This window comes from Chenopodium album, chromosome 10 (assembly GCF_948465745.1).
Source record: "Chenopodium album chromosome 10, dcCheAlbu1.1, whole genome shotgun sequence".
NCBI lineage: Eukaryota > Viridiplantae > Streptophyta > Magnoliopsida > Caryophyllales > Amaranthaceae > Chenopodium > Chenopodium album.
In genome coordinates, this window is record NC_137843.1 from 10,915,216 (window position 1) to 10,937,085 (window position 21,870).

The window sequence follows — 21,870 nt, forward strand, 5'->3', positions numbered from 1 at the left end:
GGCCTGCTGCACCAAAAAGTTGTTGAACATCCACTCTCAAATCTAAGAACGTCGAAAACTAATATCACTCTCAAATCTAAGAGCAACTCGTTTTTTTTTTCTTCGTTTTTTTGACACAACTCGTTGACAACTAACAACTATTAAGTATTATCACATCTAATAAGTACACCCATAGTTGTTGTATACTTCTACATTTAGCTTTGTCAAACGAATATATAAGACCTAAAGTTATCTTTCATTATGAATATTAACTTAGTTGGCGACACTAGCATATATTCAAAAGATAAAAAACAAGAATACTTTAATTTAATCTTGTTAAGAAAATAATAAAATTAATTAAAAAAAAAAAGAAACAAATAAAATAATTTTAGATTTTTAGGGTTTCCTCACTTTTGTTTAGGCTAATTAATCAATACACGATAAGATTATTGAAAACCGAGTAAAAAAAAAAAAAAAAAAAAAAAATCATGGTACAGCTATAAAAACAAGAAAGACAGAAAAATAACAAAGTCAAAATACCACTTTATATTGAAAAACCGTGACAATTCAACGAACAACAAACTACAAACTCCCTTATTTTTTCTCTCTCTAAAATCTTCCTTACTTTCTCTCTCTACTACCTTGTTCTTCTTCAACAAACTATGATGATGATGATGACGAACAAAATCTTCCTCCTCTTTACAATCACCATAATCTACATCCTCCCTTGTTCATATTCTCTCTCCTCAAATTCAAACACCCTATTTCTTGAACCCTCTTCAAGGCTATCACCATCTTCGCCTCCGCCGCCGTTTCGACATCGTTACTGTCACTCTTTCCCGTCTAAATACCCACCTGCAATATGTAACACTCAGTTCCGGCAGTACCTTACGTTCCCTCCTCCTCCTCCACCATTGTTGTCGTCGTCATCGTCGTCGAATTATGTCTCATCCTCCGAGATTGACCCGCGTTTCGGTGTCGAAAAACGGCTTGTTCCTAGTGGTCCTAACCCTCTTCACAACTGATCATATCCACCAAGTAAAAACGACGTTGTTTTGATCCTTTTTTTTTTTATATTTTTTAGGTAATATTTTGTGTTAATTTGAGTTCTTGATTCAATGCGTACGTAGGATTAGGGCGGTATGTCACGTACTTACGTACTGCCAAAGGAAAAAAATATATTATAATAAAAGTTGGAGTTTTTGTTTTATATGATTTCTTTTTTTTTTTTTTTTAATCATCTTCTTGTATGCCCTAGCATACATCTTGCCGGGTTCGGAAATAGGATCGATCCTCTCGAGTTCTTTTCAATCCGGTCGAGTTTCTTGAACCCGTGCGCGCTTTCGTAGATTAAAACAATATGGTACGGGTGGAGTATCGTACGTGATGGTGGACACTATTTCCAAGCTTGTTTCTGTAAATTCAAAGTTGAGCAAGGGAAACAATAATGGAAATGGTACGAGTGATTATTTTTTTTTTAAATTTGAATTTTTAAGATTTTTGTTATTAATTTTAGTTAATTTTTAAAAATTGGTGTAATTGAGAAGATCAGAAGATTCTCATGGGGTTCCATAAATTTAGGAGGGTGGAAGTAAATGTACAAGCTAGTAGAAGAAGGTAGTAGTGGGGATGAGATAGTTAGGATCTTGTGATTAAAAGGGCAATTTTGTCTTTTTAATTTTTGTTTTTGATGTTCATGAGGAGCTCATTGTGGCATTTAATATTATCATGTAAAGTTCCTTTATTTTGGGTCCATATATCCAGTGTACTAATGATATTATTAATGATGATGCAACTTCAATTCAATTCTTATTACTTCGTATATTCCTATGTTTTTCCTGTTTCTAAATTATTAACTTTAGTTTACTTAATTGGCTTGATGTACTTATGTTATTTATTGAGTTAATAAAATGGCTTAAGAATACTAGGTTTGTCAAATGCCTAGCTTGTACGAAGTATAACCTTATTTGTTTCGTCGATCTATAATCAGTTGAATCACCATACCGTTCATGTTAACTACGTATACATTAAAGTACATTATTATGACTAATAATGAATTATGGCCTATTAGACAATAGGCAATAGACAAGTATAACAATGGAAAATTGTGTTTAATTTGTGTGGCCAATAACTAGTTTGAGGAGTACATGTATGTACACCACTAAAGAGAGTGTATTGAGTGAATTCAAGAAAAACTTGTGCAAGTGCCATAAATAGTTTTGGTGATTAATGACTTAGTTTGCCAATCTATATCTTCATTCCTTTTAGTGCGTTCATAATCATGAAATGGTTATTTCCCTTTTTAGCATAATTTAGTAACGAGTGCTCAAATTATATGTTTAGTCTTCTGAGATGACAAACAAGGAGAATTATTATTATTATATACCCGAAATACTTTGTATTATTCATCTATCCATGCCGTATTATCTTTTAAATGTTTTTTCTAAAAGTAGCTAAACACATTTATATAACGGTTGTTTTTGCAAGAATTTTATGTCACCTAATTGTCTAAAATTTCAACACAAACCTTTTTAATCTGCCCCGTATTATTCGATTAAAAGTTGTACGAGTAATTGTAATGGGGGTTATCTTTAATTTAGTGGCACTAGTTTAGTGTAATTCTCCTGATGACACAGTGAAATTAGAAGCAATGGTCATTTTCGTGATAATGATCGTATGTGTTAGTAGAATGTGATGTATAATTTGGCTTCATGATCATCAAACATACTTTAGTGGCTAATTCAGTATTCCACTAGTGTATATGCCGACTAATAAGTCATTAAATTATGTTCATCACAGTTCATAACATAGTAGGATCTCGAAGTGAACATTCGTACATACGTAGTATAATTTTTGGTTAGCTAATCACTGTGTTTTGTGCATGAACATTATACTATTAAGCTTTTTGCCTCTAATTTTGGTTTATGTTGTACCATTTTCCTTTGTTTCTTGATAATGCTGTCCAATGTTATACATGAATGTCATTTAATTTAGTTTGTTGAAATATCAATGTGATATCTAATATTTGTGATTAAAATTCTTTATATCATTTTTCTATATATATCGACTAAGCATAATAATTGCACAAGATGATGTACGACATATACCTGTCAATTAATCTGGTATTGCCATGACTGTAGTAGACATCCACATTCAACTTTGTAGTACTTTCACTGTGAGAAATTATCCAAACGACTTAAATCAAGCATGAAAGTTGTGATGTATCAAGTACACTTCAAAAATGGGCCATATTCTCAAATATTTGCAATTGCATGTCAGTTTCCATTTTTATTTGTTGCATGAATTCCTACCATACCTACTTCTTCCAAATCTATGAGCAACAAATAATAAGATGTAAATGCCAAGGCCTAGGGTGATAATCCTCTTGTCATTAATATTTTGCAAGGTAATTAAGGTCCAGTGCCATTGGATGATATTACTTGCAAAATCTATCACAAAGCCAATCGTGCAACGTATTATGTTGTATCTTTAGGTCATTTTACACATGCTCTTCAAAATCTTGGCAAATGAATTGATGAATGACATGATAAGTGACTTAAAAAAACAAAAATATACTATACACATTTTTTAATTAAATTAAAATCATGTTTGTTATTATAGTGGCGGGGCTGGGCCGGTGCAGGGTGGGTGAGAAATCTTCCTGCTAATTATATAACTAGATTAGTACTCGTGCGGTGCACGATTTAGAATAAAAAAATTCAATACGACATAATATAATTAATTCACAAAATGAGGGTTTTTGGAAAGGGAAATATCACTAATACGTTTTTGGTTAATTGATGTTCACACTTTAATTTGTTTATTAAAAAATATTTTCCAATATTGAATTTGGAAGGAGAAAATTATGATAAAATTGATGTCATAAGCAATTTTGGAGGGAAATTTTTCATGAGAAATTGACATGTCTACAAAGGTGATGTAAGCAGTTTTCATTTTAGTTATAGTTATAGATAGACTAGGGCGCTATTCTCATCAGATTATTTTCATTTCAATTCAGTTCAGCTCTAATAAGTTTAATTTAGTTTAGTTCAGCTCCTAATTTCCTTCTCTCATAAAATATTCATTTCAGCTCAGTTCAGTTTAGTTCAGCTCCTAATTTTCTTCTCTCATAAAATATATTCATTTCAGCTCAATTCAATTTAGTTCAACTTTAATAAGTTCAGTTCAATTCAGTTCAGCTCAGCTCAGTCCAGTTAATGAGAACAAGCCCTAGGTTATTCCCGTGCGATGCATAGTTAGAAATTATCCTTTTTATAATTTATGTTTTATTGCATTACATTGTACATAAAGATTGGAATTAGTTATTTAAACAATTTACAATTAAGAATATATGTGAACCACATTATTTATAAATTACAATTAATAATTAAAATGGTTGAAAGAAAATGATTTAAAGATGCTTATTGATTAATAAAATCTGAAGCAAAGGTAGAGTTAAACAATGATTGACATTAACTATTCAGTACATATAAAGTATTGATAACAAAACAATTTGACATTATCCAAGTCCAACTAATTAAAATGTATAAAGTGTAGAAAAAGAATACTAAAATTAACCAAGTCCAACTAATTAAAATGTATAAAGTGTATCGAAAAATAAAATCATTGATGACATCACAAATTAAATTGGAGGGAAAATATTCATTGAAAAAACGACACATAGAATAGTATAGAGGTAAATGATGTCAACAATATTCTATTTTAGTATTAGTTAATAAATTTGTATATCTAGAAATTGCGAAAACCCAATAACCTGACTTTTTTAAGAAAATCCAAGTTTATTTACGTAGTTGAAAAGAAAGAAAAGTATATTTACCCTATATTTAGGGAAATTCTCTTTGGTAAACTCCAATTTTTTAATTTTCTAAGTGGTTAACGTTTTAAAATTTTATTATCGATGGTAAACCTAAATTTTTTATATTAAGTCAACTATAACATTAATGATAAATTTTAACTAGATATTTAACCATAGTTAGTTAGTTTTTTTTTTTTAACATTTATTTTAGAAATATTTTTTTATAAAACCAAAAAAAAAAAAAAAAAAAACCCTCACCTAGCCACCAGCCCAACAACCCCCGCCCTCCACGCGACCCTCCCTTGCCCCCTGGCGTCGGCGCACCCACCCTTCACTGGAGCCGCGCTGAACCCACTATCCCACTGCTAGCTGCATCTCCCTTCCTCCATAACCACCCAATTTATTCCCCGAAACCCCAACCAGAGTTCCCACTTCTTCGCTTTCTCTAACCGAAATTTCTAGACAATTCGCCTGAACCATTTGAATTTGAGATTTTGAGCTGCAATTGTTGTGATTATGGGCGGTAATGATGGGCTTCTTTGTTGATTGTTGCGGCGGTCCGATGTTGGCTTCAATTGCGGCTGCATGGGTGTGAATTTCAGTGAGGACGGCTGTTATGTTGTGCGGGTGGCTGATGCGTGACAGGTTGGGATTGCTGCAGTTGTGTTGTGAGGTAGGTGCGCAGGGGTTGAAATGGTGGGTTGGCGAATTGATGAAGGGTAAATAGATGGTGGCTGAGGGAACTGTAGGGGAAGCGGTATTGTTGGTGGTTGTGTAGCAGCAATGGTGTTGGTGGTTGTGAGGGAAATGGGAGGTGGTGGGGGTTCGAGATTGGGATAAAGGGCGAAGGTGGAGGTGGGGGATCGAAGGCCGGCACATCGGCGAAGGTGGAGCTGGGCCCCGGCATCGGCGTTGGTTGGGGTGGAGGAGAGGTGGTTGCCGGTAGGGGAGAGGTTGCTCGGGGAGGGGTTTGGTTTTTTTTTTTTTTGAAAAATATTTTTATAATAATTTTATTATTAAAAAAATAAAAAACTAACTACAGTTAAGGATTTTTATTAAAATAACACTTATCAATGATAATCAATAATTTAGGTTTACCATTGATAATAAAATTTTAAAACGTTTACTACTTAGAAAATTAAAAAGTTAGAATTCACCGAAGAGAATTACCCTTAATTTATGAATGAGATAAAGTGGAGCTCTCGGGTTTTGAATTTTTTTTTTCCATGGAGGCGGATGCAAGATGCTCCGTGCATCCGTTTTTTTAAAAAAGGCGGAATGAACATCTAGTTGTTCAGTAAACAACAATACAATTGTTTTGTAAAGAGCATCTAGTTATTTTATAATGAACATCACATATAGTTGTATTGTAATGAACATATAATTGTTTTGTAAAGACATATAGCTATTTTATAAAGAACATTTAATTTTATATGTTTTTTTTTTTTTGTAAATCTAAAGAACATCTGTAATATTAATAAAGAACATGATAATACTAAAAAATATTATTCATATAGTAAATATTCATTTGGTATAAATGATCATGTAAGTATATGAAAAGGAATATTATTTTACTGTATTATAATGTACATTGTATTATATTATAATGAACATATGTTGTATAATGTTGCTTACAGGTTTAATGTACATTGTATTATTTGAATCATGGAAGTATATGAAAAAAAACATTTTATTGTATTTTAATGTACATTGTATTATTTGGATCTCTCAAATTATTTTGAATTTGTCTATTTGCTTGCTTTTTTCTTCCAAAATGTATTAATTGGTCTATATTCTTCAAAACTTCATTTTATTTCTCATTGCAACAACAAAACCACATAAATCGCAAATTAATTCCTAATAAAACCAAAAATTACAATTTTCAACCAAATTTATAAATAAGAAACACTCAAACTCAAAATAAACAAGTATGAATATTGAATCTGGTCTTACCTTCGTTTTTATCTGTCATCTTGAACAATTTTGGACTCAAAAATTTGAATTTCTTGAAATTTTGCTTGAGGTTTGAGGTATTTAAATGGGTTTGAAGTTTTGTTTGGAGTGAGAAAGTGAATTTTTGGTAAAAAAAAATAAAATAAAATAATTTGTAATTAATGTATGGTAAAATAAATAATTACAGTACTATTTATCTATTCTTTATATAAAAAAATTCTTGAAAAAAAATATATACAAAATTGTTACACTAAAATCTCGTGTACATTATAAATGAACATTATATTCTTTTATATATATGCTCATGTACATTATAAATGAGCATTATGTTCTTTTACATACCCATATACATTAGAATATAACTACATATACATTCTGTCTTTTTATAGTTTTGGAGCAAATACACCATGCGGATCGTGCATCCACCTGCACGAACCACCCATTACTCGGGTTTTACCAAATCGAAAAGTGACCCTAGAAACGACATGTTTATGACTTTACGTTCATCAAACCAGTGATACCGAGACAGACTAATCTTGCACACAGGGTGAAAAGAGAAGAGAAGAGAAGAGAAAGTAAGATCACTCCACTTGACACCGACACTCTCACTCCACATTTCTCTTCGAAATTGCAGCAGAAATTCATCTATTCTTTGTACTCGTATCATTATATAGTTCCCAAGATCTCATTTTCATCCTTCTTCAATCGATTGTTTGATTGATCAGAGTAATAGGGATTACAATTAGAAATAGCGTTGGGAAATGGCGAATTGGCCTCCTGCAATTCTGCTCTTCGTCCTGTTAATTCCGCTGCTTTTCAATGCCGTTTCCTGTAAAACCCTTAAACGTGATGGTAATTTTCTCTATTTTCTGTGTTTTTATTTATGGGGTTTGATCTAAAATCCCTAAATTGTTTGATTATTGTTAATTTATGATCGTATATATTGGGAATGAATGATCTGTGTTTGATGCCTTTGTAACTGGAAAAGATCCCCTTTTTTGTTATCTGTTTGATCTATTGTGATAGATAGGGAAAAGGGATTTTCTCTTTTTTGGATGATAGTTTATTGTAGATTTTCCATTTTAAGTAGTGGTGATGTCATTGGAAAGATATTATTACCATTTTTCGAATCAAATTCCGAAATTGTGTTGTTCATTTTGTGTGGAAATTGATCTCAATCTTGTTTGATTAATTAGGGTTACAATGTTGGAGTTCCGGCGTTGTTTTTATTGGTAGATGTAATTTTCCTGTTTTGAGACAAGCAATTAGCAATGATTTGAGCATCGTAATGTTGATAGCATGAATAGATGGTGTGCTTCTGATCCTCCATTACTCCATTAGTGAGTTAGGCAGACCTAAGTTACGGCAAGGGTAGGGGGTTAGATGTAAGCTGCTGTATCTATGAACCGGCAAAGATGCTTTCTTAGTCCGAAGGAGCTTCCCAAAATGGACTTTGACTCTTAATTCAAAAGGCACCCCATTTGTATATGCTTCTGACCCTCCATTAGTGAATTAGGCAGACCTAAGTTACAGTAAGGTTGGGGGTTAGATGTAAGCTGCTGTATCTATGAGCCGGCAAAGATGCTTTCTTAGTCCGAAGGAGCTTCCCAAAATGGTCTTTGACTCTTAATTCAAAAGGCACTCCATTTGTATTTGCTTCTGACCCTCCATTAGTGAATTAGGCAGACCTAAGTTACAGTAAGGTTGGGGGTTAGATGTAAGCTGCTGTATCTATGAGCCGGCAAAGATGCTTTCTTAGTCCGAAGGAGCTTCCCAAAATGGTCTTTGACTCTTAATTCAAAAGGCACTCCATTTGTATATACTTCTGATCCTCCATTAGTAAATTAGGCAGACCTAAGTTACTGTAAGGTTGGGGGTTAGATGTAAGCTGTTGTATCTATGAACCGGCAAAGATGCTTTCTTAGTCTGAAGGAGCTCCCCAAAATGGAATTTGACTCTAAATTCAAAAGGCACCCCATTTATATATATATATATATATATATATATATATATATATATATATATAATGCTTGATGTGAGCTTGCTTGGATTCCCCTGGTCTAATTGGGTTCTTTTTGTTTGAGGTTTCTTAGAGTGAGTTTTTAACTTACCGAGTTATGTTTTTGCAGTGAAAGCATTGAATGAAATAAAGTCATCGCTTGGATGGAGGGTCGTTTATTCATGGGTTGGTGATGATCCATGTGGAGATGGTGATTTGCCTCCTTGGTCTGGTGTAACATGTTCTGTTCAAGGGGATTATAGAGTTGTTACGGGACTGTATGTCAAATTTTTTCCTCTATCATATTTTTTATTTCTAGGATTATGTAATGTCGCTAATTTTTAAATTCTTATTACTTAAAGAAAAGTGCTATGCAAAAACTATTTCTAAAAAGCATTTCTTCAATTTTTTTTTGTTTTTAACATAATTTTAGCTTTTTGCATATTTTTACAAATTAAAGACTGAGGGAAGAATTGATATTGGTTGTTAAAACAAAAATAAAAAATGATATTGGTTTATGATTTGCATTGTTATTTAATTTACAGGGAAGTTTATGCAGTGTCAATTGTTGGTCCATTTCCCATTGCTGTCACTAATCTGTTGGATCTTCAGAGGCTGTAAGTGTCTTTAATAGTTTAATGCCTTGGTTTACACTATTAGCATTCATAGGTGCTGATGACCTGAAATCCGTTATTTACATAAATATACTTGCATGACAGGGACCTCCACAACAATAAGTTGACTGGGCCAATTCCTCCTCAGATTGGACGATTGAAGCGCCTGAAAGTTCTGTATGACCCTTATGGCCTTATTCAATAATTTTGGTTTTTCCATTGTTTTGATATTCTGTGTGTGTGTATTAAAAACTATATGACTTCTAGATAAGGGGACATCTATTTGAAGTTTTCCCTTGATTATTTGCGTTATTGTTCATAGTGTGACTTTCCTTATAATTTCCCTATTCTCAAGGGTCAGCTTTAGACTTTAGTTCCTCTCCTCTCTCTTTCTTTTTGGGTTTTGTGGGCAATGTTACTTGATTACCCAATACCCCACAAACTATTATTAAAACACGTGAATTGGTACACATTGGATTAGTTTAACAAAACCAGATAGCGAATCGCTTTTCTGTATCCATTGCGTGTACCGATATGTACCGTAAAGGCGTAGACTAGTAACACTTGGAGGCAAAAATGAGAACTATTTCTATTAAAGTTGTTTTTGGTGACAATCATGAGAGTCCTTTAAAGTGCTTTGTGGTGACAATCATTAGACAAGAGTGCCATCCCCTTCAGGATAAAAAATTAACAATGGAAAAGCAACTCCAATGGCCTGACAAACCAAAGTTCTGATATTCCTGTTCTATTATTATACAGTGTTTCAAGGCAAATCAAGTTAAAATGCTATGAGCTGTGGAGATAGTCTTGGCCTTATTTCTATGATTATATTCATTTTATCTGCTTAGATAATCATCCATTCTCAAACTTGGTGTTTTTGCCTTGTAGGAATCTGCGATGGAATAAGCTGCAGGATGTCCTACCCCCTGAAATAGGTGAACTGAAAAGTTTGACACATTTGTAAGAAATCTTGACATAAAAAGTACAATTTCTTTGTTTGTTGCTGTTTCTTTGTATTTTTTCTGAATGGAAGATGTTAAATTCTACCTCCACAGGTATTTGAGCTTTAATAGCTTCAAGGGGGAAATTCCCAGAGAGCTGGCAAATCTTCCTGCACTGCGGTATTTATATTTACATGAAAACCGTTTTGTTGGGCGAATTCCTGCAGAATTGGGCAATCTGCAGAATCTTCGGCATTTGTAAGATTTTATAAGCGAACTATTTTTTTTTTCCCCCCCATTATTTTAATACTATTTTCTTGATCGGTAATGATGTTACAATCATCAGTTCATCACCACTTTTAATAATAATAATTCTCTTCTTTGTAGGGATGTTGGTAACAATCATCTAGTTGGTACAATTAGGGAACTCATACGCATTGAAGGATGCTTTCCTGCCCTTCGTAATCTGTAAGTTTTTGTATAGCAGTTGCCTACTTGCCTGTATCATTTGTTTGCATTGTTAACCCCACTAACTTCTTTGACCTGCTGTCTAGCTACCTGAATAATAACTATTTGACTGGAGGAATTCCGGCTCAGCTAGCAAATTTAACGAACTTGGAGATCTTGTAAGTAACACCCCCCCCCCCCCCCCCCCCCAACACACACACACCCCCTTTTTTTTTTTGACATGCTGTACAGTTTATTCTCTTAAGCTGGTTATTTTTCTTTTCTCTTGAATCGTATGAGAAACCTATGGTTTGCATTTGTCACAGGCATCTGTCATACAACAAAATGACTGGAATAATTCCATCTGCCCTTGCTCGTCTTCCTAGATTGACATATCTGTAAGTCTCAAGTCTAACTGCCTGTATACAGTGAAATCTGAGCTGCTGAAGTCTCTAATTTAATGCATTGAAATAACTGCAATCTGTTATTGGTCCCTACTTTAAAATGTAGAAAAGAAATCTTTGGTGTTGATAATCTTTACACGATTTATAAGAATGATCATTTTACACCCCTAATTCAGGATTCCAAAACCAATTTTGTCTGTCTTCTAGTGTGCTTGTAAGCTTAAGGACTCCTAGTACTTTCAAGTTTGGTCATTTGGGGAAGAGGGAATTGGAGGAAGAGTTCAAATTCTAGATCGACTTCTTGGCATGCTGACAAAATTATAGATCATATGGCTACACATTGCCTCATTTATCAAGCTCTGTATTTTTCAGGTACCTGGATCACAATCAATTTAGTGGGAGAATTCCTGACGCATTCTATAAGCATTCATTCTTGAAAGAAATGTGGGTTCTTTAAACCTTTTGAAACATAGAAACTACATAGTGTATTATAGGGAACCTGTAAGGCTGTAACCATTTGCTTTGTGATGTGTTTATGCAGGTATATTGAAAGCAATGCATTCAGACAAGGCGTAAACCCAATAGGTATTCACAAAGTACTTGAAGTCTCGGACACAGAGTTCTTGGTCTGATTCAGAAACGCCACTATTCTTTATCTGTCTTCACATCCCACTTCCTCCACCCCTCTCCAAACAAAAAAGAAAAGGAAAAGTAAAAGAAAAAAGAAAGCTTTTACGGGAAGAGGTGAACTCATTCGAGCTTGAAATTAAATTTTGGTTGAGGCTCGTAACTGTAGATGAAGATATTATGCTCCCTTGTTGTAGGTACAGAATGAAAAATGTATGAATGTTAGCCATGATGGCAGCAATTAGCCATTTGTTATTATCAAAGAAATTATTTATTATTATTATTATTATTATTATTATTATTATTATTATTATTATTATTATTATTATTATTATTATTATTATTATTATTATTATTATCAAAAACAAAAGTCATAAAACCTACAATAAATTAGTGGGAAGCCGAGATACAATCTGGGCCCCCACTCCTCTAGCTATAGCAAATCCTACCCTAGTGGGTCAAGTAAAAAAGAACAGAGGAAGTAATGGCGTTATTATGGTTTTATGGTCGATATTGGATATGAAGAAAATTGACTTGCTTTACGAGAAATCTTCAAACAAAACCAACCTAAAATAAATTAGCTTTTTTTTTTCTTTTTTCTTTTTCTTTTTCTGGTGCTTAGAGAGCCACAAGGATGGAGTGAGAATCGATTCCACAATCTCTTGGAATTGGGAGGGAAGCTTTAAGCACTTGAGGTATCCCTCACTCTCTAATAGATTAGCTCATTAGCTCTCAATTTATGTCCCAATTAAATGACAAAATCATAAATAAATCATATAGCATTGTAAGGAAAGATTGTTACAACAGGCCCTAGACCTGTTCTCCTCCATGAAAACTGAGGGAATTAAACCCGATGTTGTCACTTATACTTCCTTGATTCGAGGCCTCTACAATTCCGGCTGTGGGGAAGAGGCTCAGCGTGTGTTGACTGAGATGTTAGAGAGCAACATAGCACCTAATGTTCAGACATATAGCATGCTGGTTGACATGTTTTGTAAAGATGGCTGTGTTGATCAAGCTCAGTCCATTCTAAAGCACATGACTAAGTGAGGTGTGCCTCCAAACATCCTTACTTATAGTGCATTACTTGATGGTTATTGTTTGCTCTGTCAGATGATAGATGCAGAGAACCTACTCGACCTCATGGCCGAAAATGGTTGGGAGCCTAATCTTGTCAGTTTTAATACTCTGATTAATGGATATTGCAAGGCTAGAAACGTTGACAAGGCCCTAACCACATTCCAACTGATGTTTCGGAAAGCTATAACACCCGATGTCGTTACTTATAGCACTCTCATCGATGGACTCTGCAAAGCCAATAGACTCCCACATGCGCGTAAGTTGTTCAAGGAAATGTTGGCTGCCGGAGTTAATCCAAATGTTGTCACCTATGCTTCCTTGCTTGACATCCTTTGCAAAAATGCACAGCTTGATGAGGCAGTGAAATTACTCGAAGATATGGAGGATAATGGTGTTAAGCCAAATATTGTCATCTACAATATCCTAGTATACAACTTGTGTGAGGCTGGACAACTTGAAGATGCAGCAAATGTCTTCTCCCATCTCGTATCAAAGCGGTCTGCAACCTGATGTTAAAACATACACTGTAATGGTCAAAAGGCTTCTGCAAAAAAGGGCTCATGAGTGAAGCTGCTCGAGTGTTGAGGATAATGGAGGAAGATGGTTGCCCCCCTGATGATGTTACCTATAATACGATAATCAGAGGTTATATACTCAATAATGACTTGTCAAATGCTTTATACTATCGTGATCTTATGGTTGGAAAAGGATTTGAAGCTGATGTAGACACTTTGTCATTGTTTGTTGGCCTATTGTAGATTATTAACTAGTGAGTGACCCTGGACGTTACATCGGATTGCTACTGTTGTAGTTGTACAATTGATAATTTTTTTTAAAAATGCTTTTCAAACCTGCAATTATCATTGAAACCAAAATTGAGTTATTCTTTGAATATATATATATATATATATATATATATATATATATATATATATATATATATATATATATATATATATATATATATATATATATATATATATATATATATATATTTTTAATTGAACTTTATGGTTTGCACTTATATGAATTTTTTTCCATACATTTAACATGGTTGATATTGACTTAGATGGTTAAATAGTCATATGAGTTATAAGAGGTTGAGGGTCCAAACCTCCTTATCCTAATGTTAGTTGCTTTGGTGATGTGGCATTATTATTAATCCATAAAATACCTTAATTTGTCTAAAATATTATGATGACTTTATGAATGAACCAGTTAGCAAAAAAAGAAGAAGTGTACATTAGATTTAAGGTGCACTTAGGATATTTTCTGCTCATTTTATATTTTTTCTTTGCTCGTTTTTAACTCTTAAAATGGGAAGAAAAAAATGTCAATCAAGCAAATAACTGCTTTGGGTACACTTACCTTTATGGGCAATTGGACACCTGGGTGTATATAAAAGGTGTTAATTGACCAGATATGTATTTTAAAGTATGCATTTGTTAATATGCATACTTTTTATTTATTTGATTTCACTAACAAATTGGTATCATTTATTTTTGTTAACCAAATGAATTTCTTAAAACGTAGTATGTCCCAAATTATGTTGGAATTTGATATTTTTTTCCCCTAAAATTTATAGTTGTTAATATCTTTTTGTGGAAAAATACATCAAATCTTTTATTTTATCTTAAGTAATTTTTTAATATTTGATATTCGAATTACTTTTTTGGAGCTTCTAATATACAAATAAATAAAAATATTCAAAAAAAAAAAAAAATCCTTGTTGTAATATTTGACTCAAGTTTTGTTAAACATCTGATTCATTTTTATTTATTTTTTTTACTTATGTTTATACCGTTGTTAATATGTTATGAAAATATACCTCAAGTATTTTATTTATGTAAATATGTTACTATATTTTATTTATGCAGGATAAAAGATTTGTTTCCAAAAATGATTTTTTTAAAAAAAACTACAGACATACCAGGTGATGACATGTGTCATTGCTGGTATGTCTTGATGATTGATCAATTGATTAGGTTTATATATTTTTTAGTATCACTTATTTATCAAGGTGATAAACTTTTTTTTTTTTCCCTCTCTTAATCAATTTTCTTCGTAGGATCTACATACAAGTATTTTCAACCCTATCTTTTCCTTCCATTTTTTTTTTTTTTTTTTTTTTTTTTTTTTTTTTTTTGTTTTTGTTTTTGTTTTTGTTTTTGGTAAAAGCAATATTTCCTTCATATTTGAGTTTATCTTATTTTTCCCAGATTTTCATTTTTACCTTGCACGTGATAAATAACCATACTACTAGAGAAACAAATTGTTCAAAATAATTTTAGTTGACGGTTGCTCTTGTAGCTCAGTTGGTTAGAGCACCCGTTTAGTAAGCGGGAGGTCTTGAGTTCGACTCTCAACAAGAGCAATTTAGCCTATATTTTTAAAATGGGATATTGAACATTTCATTGTATTGCATTGGAAATTAATGTTTTGGCCTTATTGTTATTTATTTTTTGACCTTGGCATAATTAATAAACACCCTTTAATCTAAAGATGACCAATGTTTTATAAATTACAGTAATAAATTGTCGAGCATGGTAGTTGCTAATATTTGCTGTTATACAAGATGTAGGATAATTAATATATTTGGGATAGAATTATCTTTTCTACAATTTTATTAACATTATTATGTGTAGAGAACAACACATTTATCCAATATATAAGGATATAATAGATCATCGTCATCTAATTTTAATAATAACATTTCTATCCATAATTTAAAATGGGATATTCAACATTTCATTGTGTTGCATTGGAAATTAATGTTTTGCCTTTTTTATTAATTTTTATTTTAATTTTTTTTTTTTTACCTTGGTATAATAATTAATCTAAAGATGACCAATGTTTTGTAAATTAAAAATTGTCAAGCATGGTAGTTGTTAATATTTGTTGTTACAGGATGTAGGATAATTAATATATTTGGGATAGATTTATCTTTTCTACAATTGTATTATCATTATCATGTGTAGAAAACAACACATTTATCCAATATTTAAGGATAAAATAGATCATCGTCATCTAATTAAATAATAACATATCTATCCATAATTTAGCTAATCTATCATCATTAGGTGTCTCCATTATATAAACAAAGCCATATGTCATCTAATATGTCATCGAAAAACATTAAGAAAAAAAAAAAACTCAAGAAATCTAGGTATACAATTCCATTATAATTCCAAGTATAATGGAATTGTATAGATCAAGTAGTGTTATATTTATAATTTGGTTTCTTATAGTAATTAGTTCTAGTAAATCATGTCTTGGAAGTAATAATAATGAGGTGAATGAAGTAAAAGTGACAATTAGAGGTGCAACATCGATTGGAAAAACAGATGACAGTTTTATATGTGCAACTTTGGATTGGTGGCCTTCTAATAAGTGTGACTATAATCAATGTCCTTGGGGAAAAGCTGGTATCCTCAATCTGGTACGTACCATTTTTATTCTTTTACATTGTTTTTTGGTTTATTAGACAAATGTTTTATTGAAGAATTGTGAGATGAATTGCAGGATTTGAGAAATAAAATCTTGAATAATGCAGTCAAGGGTACGTATGCTCTCATATTTACCTTCCTTTTTTATCACGTGTAATTAAATCTAGTTATATTGTTTTATTATGGATTTTAATAATATTGACTTTTTATGGATTATGTTTAAGTTAATTAATTAGATTAATTTTATTGAGGATTTTAAAAAAAAAAATTGACTTTCTATGGAGTATATATTATTAAGCTTATAAATTATATGAAGTATGAGTAAATAATTGATTTATTTTATATTTGGCGGGGAATAATTGATTGATTTTTATTTTTGACAGGGAGTAATTGGTTGACTTTGGTCTTAATACATTTGTCTTGATTTAATTTAATTTAATTAATTAATATGTCACTGTGATATAATATTACTCCTTTTTATATCCAAAATTGTTTCACTAAAATTGTCAAAACGCGAATCTATAAATATATGTGAAGGTATAGGAGCATACGATTAATTTTAGCAAATGATATTTTTTTCTGTTTGAAACGTGCTCAATATTATTAATTGTGTGCAGCATTGAGTCCACTAAGAATAAGAGTTGGAGGATCACTACAAGACCAAGTGTTTTACAACGTTAGAAAGCCCACAAGCAAATGCCAGCAGTTTTCCTTGAAGAGTGATGGCTTGTTTGGGTTTACCAAGGGTTGCTTTCACATGCAAAGATGGGATGAGCTTGCTCAGTTTTTCGGTATCAACGGGTAATTAATACTTGCATCGTTACATATATTATCGACTAAACAAGTTCATCATGGTCTCATATAGAGATCACAAGAAAATAGTCTTGCGTGCACCTATACTACATATACGACTCTATTTACGTGTATCATTATTTTAATCGCTAATTTGCAGGGCCCTAGTAACATTTGGGTTGAATGCCCTCATTGGGAGGGAAAAGGTCAAGGGTGATGATCTTTACATAGGAGATTGGAATTATCAAAATGCACAAGATTTTATTAATTACAACATCTTTAAGGGACACAAAATTGACTCTTATGAACTTGGTACGTCATTGTCTACTTGATATAACCACGTTAAAGTTTAATTTGTTACTTGTCTTACTATGAGAAATGAGATTAATCTAAGCTAAATGATTAATTTTGATGATTTATGTTATTATTAGGAAATGAGCTATGTGGAACTGGGGTATCAGCAAGAATAGAGGCTGAGCAATATGCTAAGGATATGGTGGTACTTAAAGAAATAGTCAAGAAATCGTACCCGAATCCGATGACCCGGCCCAAGGTATTGGGTCCAGGTGGTTTCTTTGATGAAAAATGGTTCACCACCTTCTTACAAGTATCAGGACCTAATGTTGTTGAAGGTCTAACCCACCACATTTACAATCTTGGTGCTGGTATGTATACTAGCTAGTAATCTAACCCACCACTTAGGTTTTTTTTTTTTTTTTTTTTTTTTTAAATGTGTTTCTTACCTTGTGTTTAGGGGTTGATAAGGATCTCATAAACAAGGTTCAAGACCCCAATTTTCTGACCTTAGTAGCTCAAACATACAAAGATGTCTCCAGGGTTGTGGATCGGTTCGGACCTTGGTCTGGGGCCTGGGTTGGCGAATCCGGTGGAGCGTTTAATAGTGGTGGCAAAAATGTTTCTAACACTTTTGCTGATGGCTATTGGTCTCTTTCCTCATACATTTTTTCCCTCATACATTTTTTTCTCATATTTCTTCCCGTTACATGTTATACATACTTGCGTATACATTATAAATGTTTGCACAATCGTTGGTTTTTGTGGAATAGGTACTTGGACCAGTTGGGCATGACAGCGTCCTTAAACCATAAGGTCTTCTGCAGACAAACTCTAATCGGAGGGAACTATGGGCTTCTCGACACCAATACCTTCATCCCTAATCCCGACTTTTATGGGTGAGCACTAATTTTATTCACTTTTTGAGACGTTAAGATAACGTGGCAATTTAATTAAAAAAAAAGAAAAAAAAAAGATGATATGTGACACAAAATCTCATTTTAGGGCTTTATTGTGGCACCGTTTGATGGGGAGCACGGTACTTGCAACAACTCACACCGGTTCTCCTTATCTAAGGACGTATTCCCATTGTTCAAAAACCAAGGTAAGCAATATTACCAACCTAATAGTGCTTTGATGTGTTGCACTACCTATGTTCAGACTTGGATAAATTATACTATCAACGTGACAACTAATTTCGGACAAAGAGAATCCCATATTTTGTCTACTAGTAAGATGTAACTCGTTGGTATTAACCTTTTTCTATTTATGTTATTTGCAGCCTGGGGTTACTCTACTGCTCATCAACATGTCAAATTCCACCACTTTCAATATAGATTTAGTGAATGATCACAACTTATTCCCTGAGCCAAGAATGACAAACACAAGGCCATGGTTACAAGAAAGAGAAGAGTATCATATAACCCCGAAAGATGGGAATATTCAGAGTAACCAGATTCTTCTCAACGGGAAGTTATTAACGCTAACTCAGACATCCGACATTCCTGAGATGAAGCCCGTGTTTGTGACGACGTTTTCACCTATCAAGATTGCACCTCATTCATTTGTTTTTGTTACCATTAGGAACTTACAAGTGCCAGCATGTAATAGTTTCTATGATTTTTTTTAATTTGAACAATTAAATTCAGCAATAACAACATTCTCTTTCAGTTCTTCTGAAATTTTCGATCTCTAGAAACAAATTTTCTGATATTTACAGAAGATAGAATGACAAAGAACACGAAAGAAGGAAAGGAGCTTATGTACAGCTTCATAAAAAATAGCCTTTTTATTTACTGCTTGTGTAGTTGTGTCATGTATACATACAGATGGAAGTAAAGAATGAATTTGAATCCAACTACTACCAGTAAAAGAATGGAAAGAATGAACTGAATTTCAACCTCTAACAAAAGTGGAAAAATTACAGAATGAATATTATAAAGACCAGTTACAGAGGACAGGAAACTGAGGTTACTGATCTAAATCACTTGTTAAGCAGATGGCGAGTACGCTGGTTAGCCCCTTTGACCCTGGAGTTCAACTCATCCATGTCAGTGTCAAGATGATCAAGTGCTTTGTTTTGCCTGCAATCAAAACGCCCATCAGAACATACAAAGGCGAGTAGCACGAAACAAGCTAGGTAAAAGTTAAAGTAAAGCAAGAAAAGACTTAGCCTCCAGACTTCTTATCAAAATCAAAGGTGGCAAAGAAAAACTTACTTGTCGAGTTCAGAACCCATGTCCGATGCCATACCCTTTAGATCACCCAGAATATTACTTAAATCTGAAAGAGCATCATCTTGCTTTTCCTTTTCCAACTAATCACATAAATACACACAAACAAAAAATTTCAAATCAAGAATCAAGCTAAAAGCCTAAAAGTAAATACTTTTGATGATTTGATCAAAAGACTAGTGCTATGTCATAGGAAATATTACAGACCTCAACTTTCTGCATGGTTGCTGATTGTCCAGAAGGTGGTGTCTTACTACTTGGCTTTCCTTTTGGTAGAGGAGCACCCTTTAACTTTTCTTTCTGCTCTTTTGTTGCACTTTTGGATGGTGCATCTGACAAAATAATGAAAAAAAATATCCATTACACAGCTACATAATTTGTATTTGTGCTCAAAAAGAGATGAGCAAAACATGGAAAGAGAAGAATTAAACTAAATAACAGGTGAAAGAGAACCTGGTGACATTAACGGCCCTGTTATGCTACGAGTTTTCTTTGGCTTCCATGTCTTGGAGAACATTCCCCCGAGACTGTTGAGCAGCTTTTCTCCCTGATTAAATCATGTCAACAGGACAAACATGTTCCTTCATTACATCAGAGCAATTCATTGGATGAAGCGATATTATTCAAAAGCTTGTGTATCAATCTACCGAGCCTTATACACAAACTATGGATACATGGTGTTCAAATAACTGTAGCATATTTCACAATAGAGCTCAAGAGGAATCTACAATGGAACAACATACTAAAAATGCACAAATATACCCTGCATTGCCATACAAACATCTAATTTGGCTTAAGTAGTGGCATGCCAACATAATATGCTCACTAGCTTACTATATATGTCCATGCTGTACGATTCCAAGTTTATTAGTCCCCAAAATTTACATTTCAACCTATACATTCAACCAAGGGACGCAGTGCTGCATACAAATCCCCTTTCTAATATGCATTCTTGCCACTTTAACAATAGAAAGACCCGAAATCCATATACCTAATAGTTGAAAACGGAAAGTACAAAGTCAAAACACGAATAAACTACCCTCTTAACATCACACACCCAACAACTTATTCATCCATATAATTATCACCTTGGCCATAGCTCACAAAATCAATAACAAATAAACAAATATCGCGAAAATCAAATCACCGATGCCCTTTATATACTTGCTACCTGTGTCCATTAATCCATTTCCAAACATTGGTCTAACACAAAGAACCACTGTAACATCATAAGAAGCAAATTAAAGAAATACCTTACTCAAATCCTGGTCAATACCGACAGCCATCTCATGAGTCCTATGAATCTGCTCCCCTTGTTGATGCAAGGTTTCGAGTGTTTTAGTAGCATCCTCCCTAATATCCTCAGCAATCTTAAGACAATTGTTGACAGACTTAGTTGTCTCTTCAGCCTTATTAACTGCATACCCCTCAAGCTCCTGCATTGACTTGTTCTCTAGGCTGTCATTAAGGTCTTGAGATACCAATATAGGCTCGGACGATGTTCGCCTCGACCGGAGACCTGATTCAGCATCAGGATGTGCAGGACTAGCTGCAGTTGATGCTGAACCTTTTTTCCTAAACCCAAACATTGTTGAAACTTTCTGTCTTAAGGGTTTTATTTTTTTTCTTTCTAGGAAGTCAGACTGTGGAAAATTTCAAACCCTAACATCAATAATCAAAATTGGAAAGTTTCAATACATTGTAATATCAACAATAATAACACGAACATAAATTCATCAAACTCCGATAATATACAATTTCATTGATCAACTAATCCATCAATTCAAGATATATCAATTATATTCAAACGTACATCAATTTTCAGGGGAAATTCGATAATTGTAGCAGATTAACAAGAAAATACAAGAACACCAGAAAATTGAAATAATGTACCTGAGAATTCCGCGAAATTCAAAGTGGGTAAAATGGTACAAGAATTAGGAAGACAAACTTAGGGTAAAATCAAAATTTAGAAGAGGGGAGAATCGAGGAAAAGGGGAATTTCAACGTAATGAGGAGAGAGAAAGAGAAGCGTAGGTAAAATTAGAGAGAATAAGCGAGAAATGGTGGGAATGAAAAGATGATTGGCGCTCCAGAAAAACAGAGCCAGAACAATATTTTCCCATCCTTTGACATTTTCGACCGTTATATCGTGCTTTACATATTTTGGGTCAACCGTCAACTTTATTTCTTTTCTTTCTCCTCCTTATCTTGTTATCTAAATTTTCCAAAAAAAAAAAATTG

At 33.2% G+C, this 21,870-nt stretch overlaps 3 protein-coding genes and 1 non-coding gene across 5 annotated transcripts; 3 read left to right on the top strand and 1 right to left on the bottom strand.

Annotated features, from left to right (window-relative positions):
• Nucleotides 1-7,260: 7,260 nt before the first annotated feature.
• LOC145563525 (uncharacterized) lies at nucleotides 7,261-12,084 on the top strand. The gene is made up of 11 exons (XM_081623973.1): nucleotides 7,261-7,600; nucleotides 8,878-9,025; nucleotides 9,293-9,364; nucleotides 9,467-9,538; nucleotides 10,250-10,321; nucleotides 10,417-10,560; nucleotides 10,690-10,770; nucleotides 10,857-10,928; nucleotides 11,076-11,147; nucleotides 11,526-11,597; nucleotides 11,695-12,084. The coding sequence occupies exons 1-11, from the start codon at nucleotides 7,510-7,512 to the stop codon at nucleotides 11,783-11,785; spliced, it is 987 nt and encodes a 328-aa protein (XP_081480099.1). The 5' UTR covers nucleotides 7,261-7,509; the 3' UTR covers nucleotides 11,786-12,084.
• A 1,336-nt stretch (nucleotides 12,085-13,420) lies between these two features.
• On the top strand, nucleotides 13,421-19,022 carry LOC145564800 (heparanase-like protein 1). The gene is made up of 10 exons (XM_081624998.1): nucleotides 13,421-13,599; nucleotides 16,116-16,299; nucleotides 16,383-16,419; nucleotides 16,924-17,107; nucleotides 17,259-17,410; nucleotides 17,530-17,763; nucleotides 17,853-18,042; nucleotides 18,166-18,291; nucleotides 18,398-18,497; nucleotides 18,675-19,022. The coding sequence occupies exons 1-10, from the start codon at nucleotides 13,421-13,423 to the stop codon at nucleotides 19,020-19,022; spliced, it is 1,734 nt and encodes a 577-aa protein (XP_081481124.1).
• Nucleotides 15,161-15,234, top strand: TRNAT-AGU (transfer RNA threonine (anticodon AGU)). The gene has a single exon. It is a non-coding gene; the product is annotated as a tRNA-Thr (tRNA).
• Nucleotides 19,023-19,172: 150 nt separating the features above from the next.
• LOC145562233 (putative SNAP25 homologous protein SNAP30) lies at nucleotides 19,173-21,665 on the bottom strand. 2 transcript variants are annotated; one of them, XM_081622442.1, is made up of 6 exons: nucleotides 21,520-21,665; nucleotides 20,880-21,269; nucleotides 20,080-20,173; nucleotides 19,834-19,958; nucleotides 19,612-19,709; nucleotides 19,173-19,476 (listed from the first exon to the last, which is right to left on the bottom strand). In XM_081622442.1, exons 2-6 carry the CDS (start codon nucleotides 21,213-21,215, stop codon nucleotides 19,377-19,379), a joined length of 753 nt encoding a protein of 250 aa, XP_081478568.1. In that variant the 5' UTR covers nucleotides 21,216-21,269; nucleotides 21,520-21,665; the 3' UTR covers nucleotides 19,173-19,376. The 2 variants fall into 2 exon arrangements, with proteins under 2 accessions (XP_081478568.1, XP_081478569.1); XM_081622443.1 differs by lacking the exon at nucleotides 21,520-21,665 and having other exon boundaries at nucleotides 20,880-21,284.
• Nucleotides 21,666-21,870: the final 205 nt, after the last annotated feature.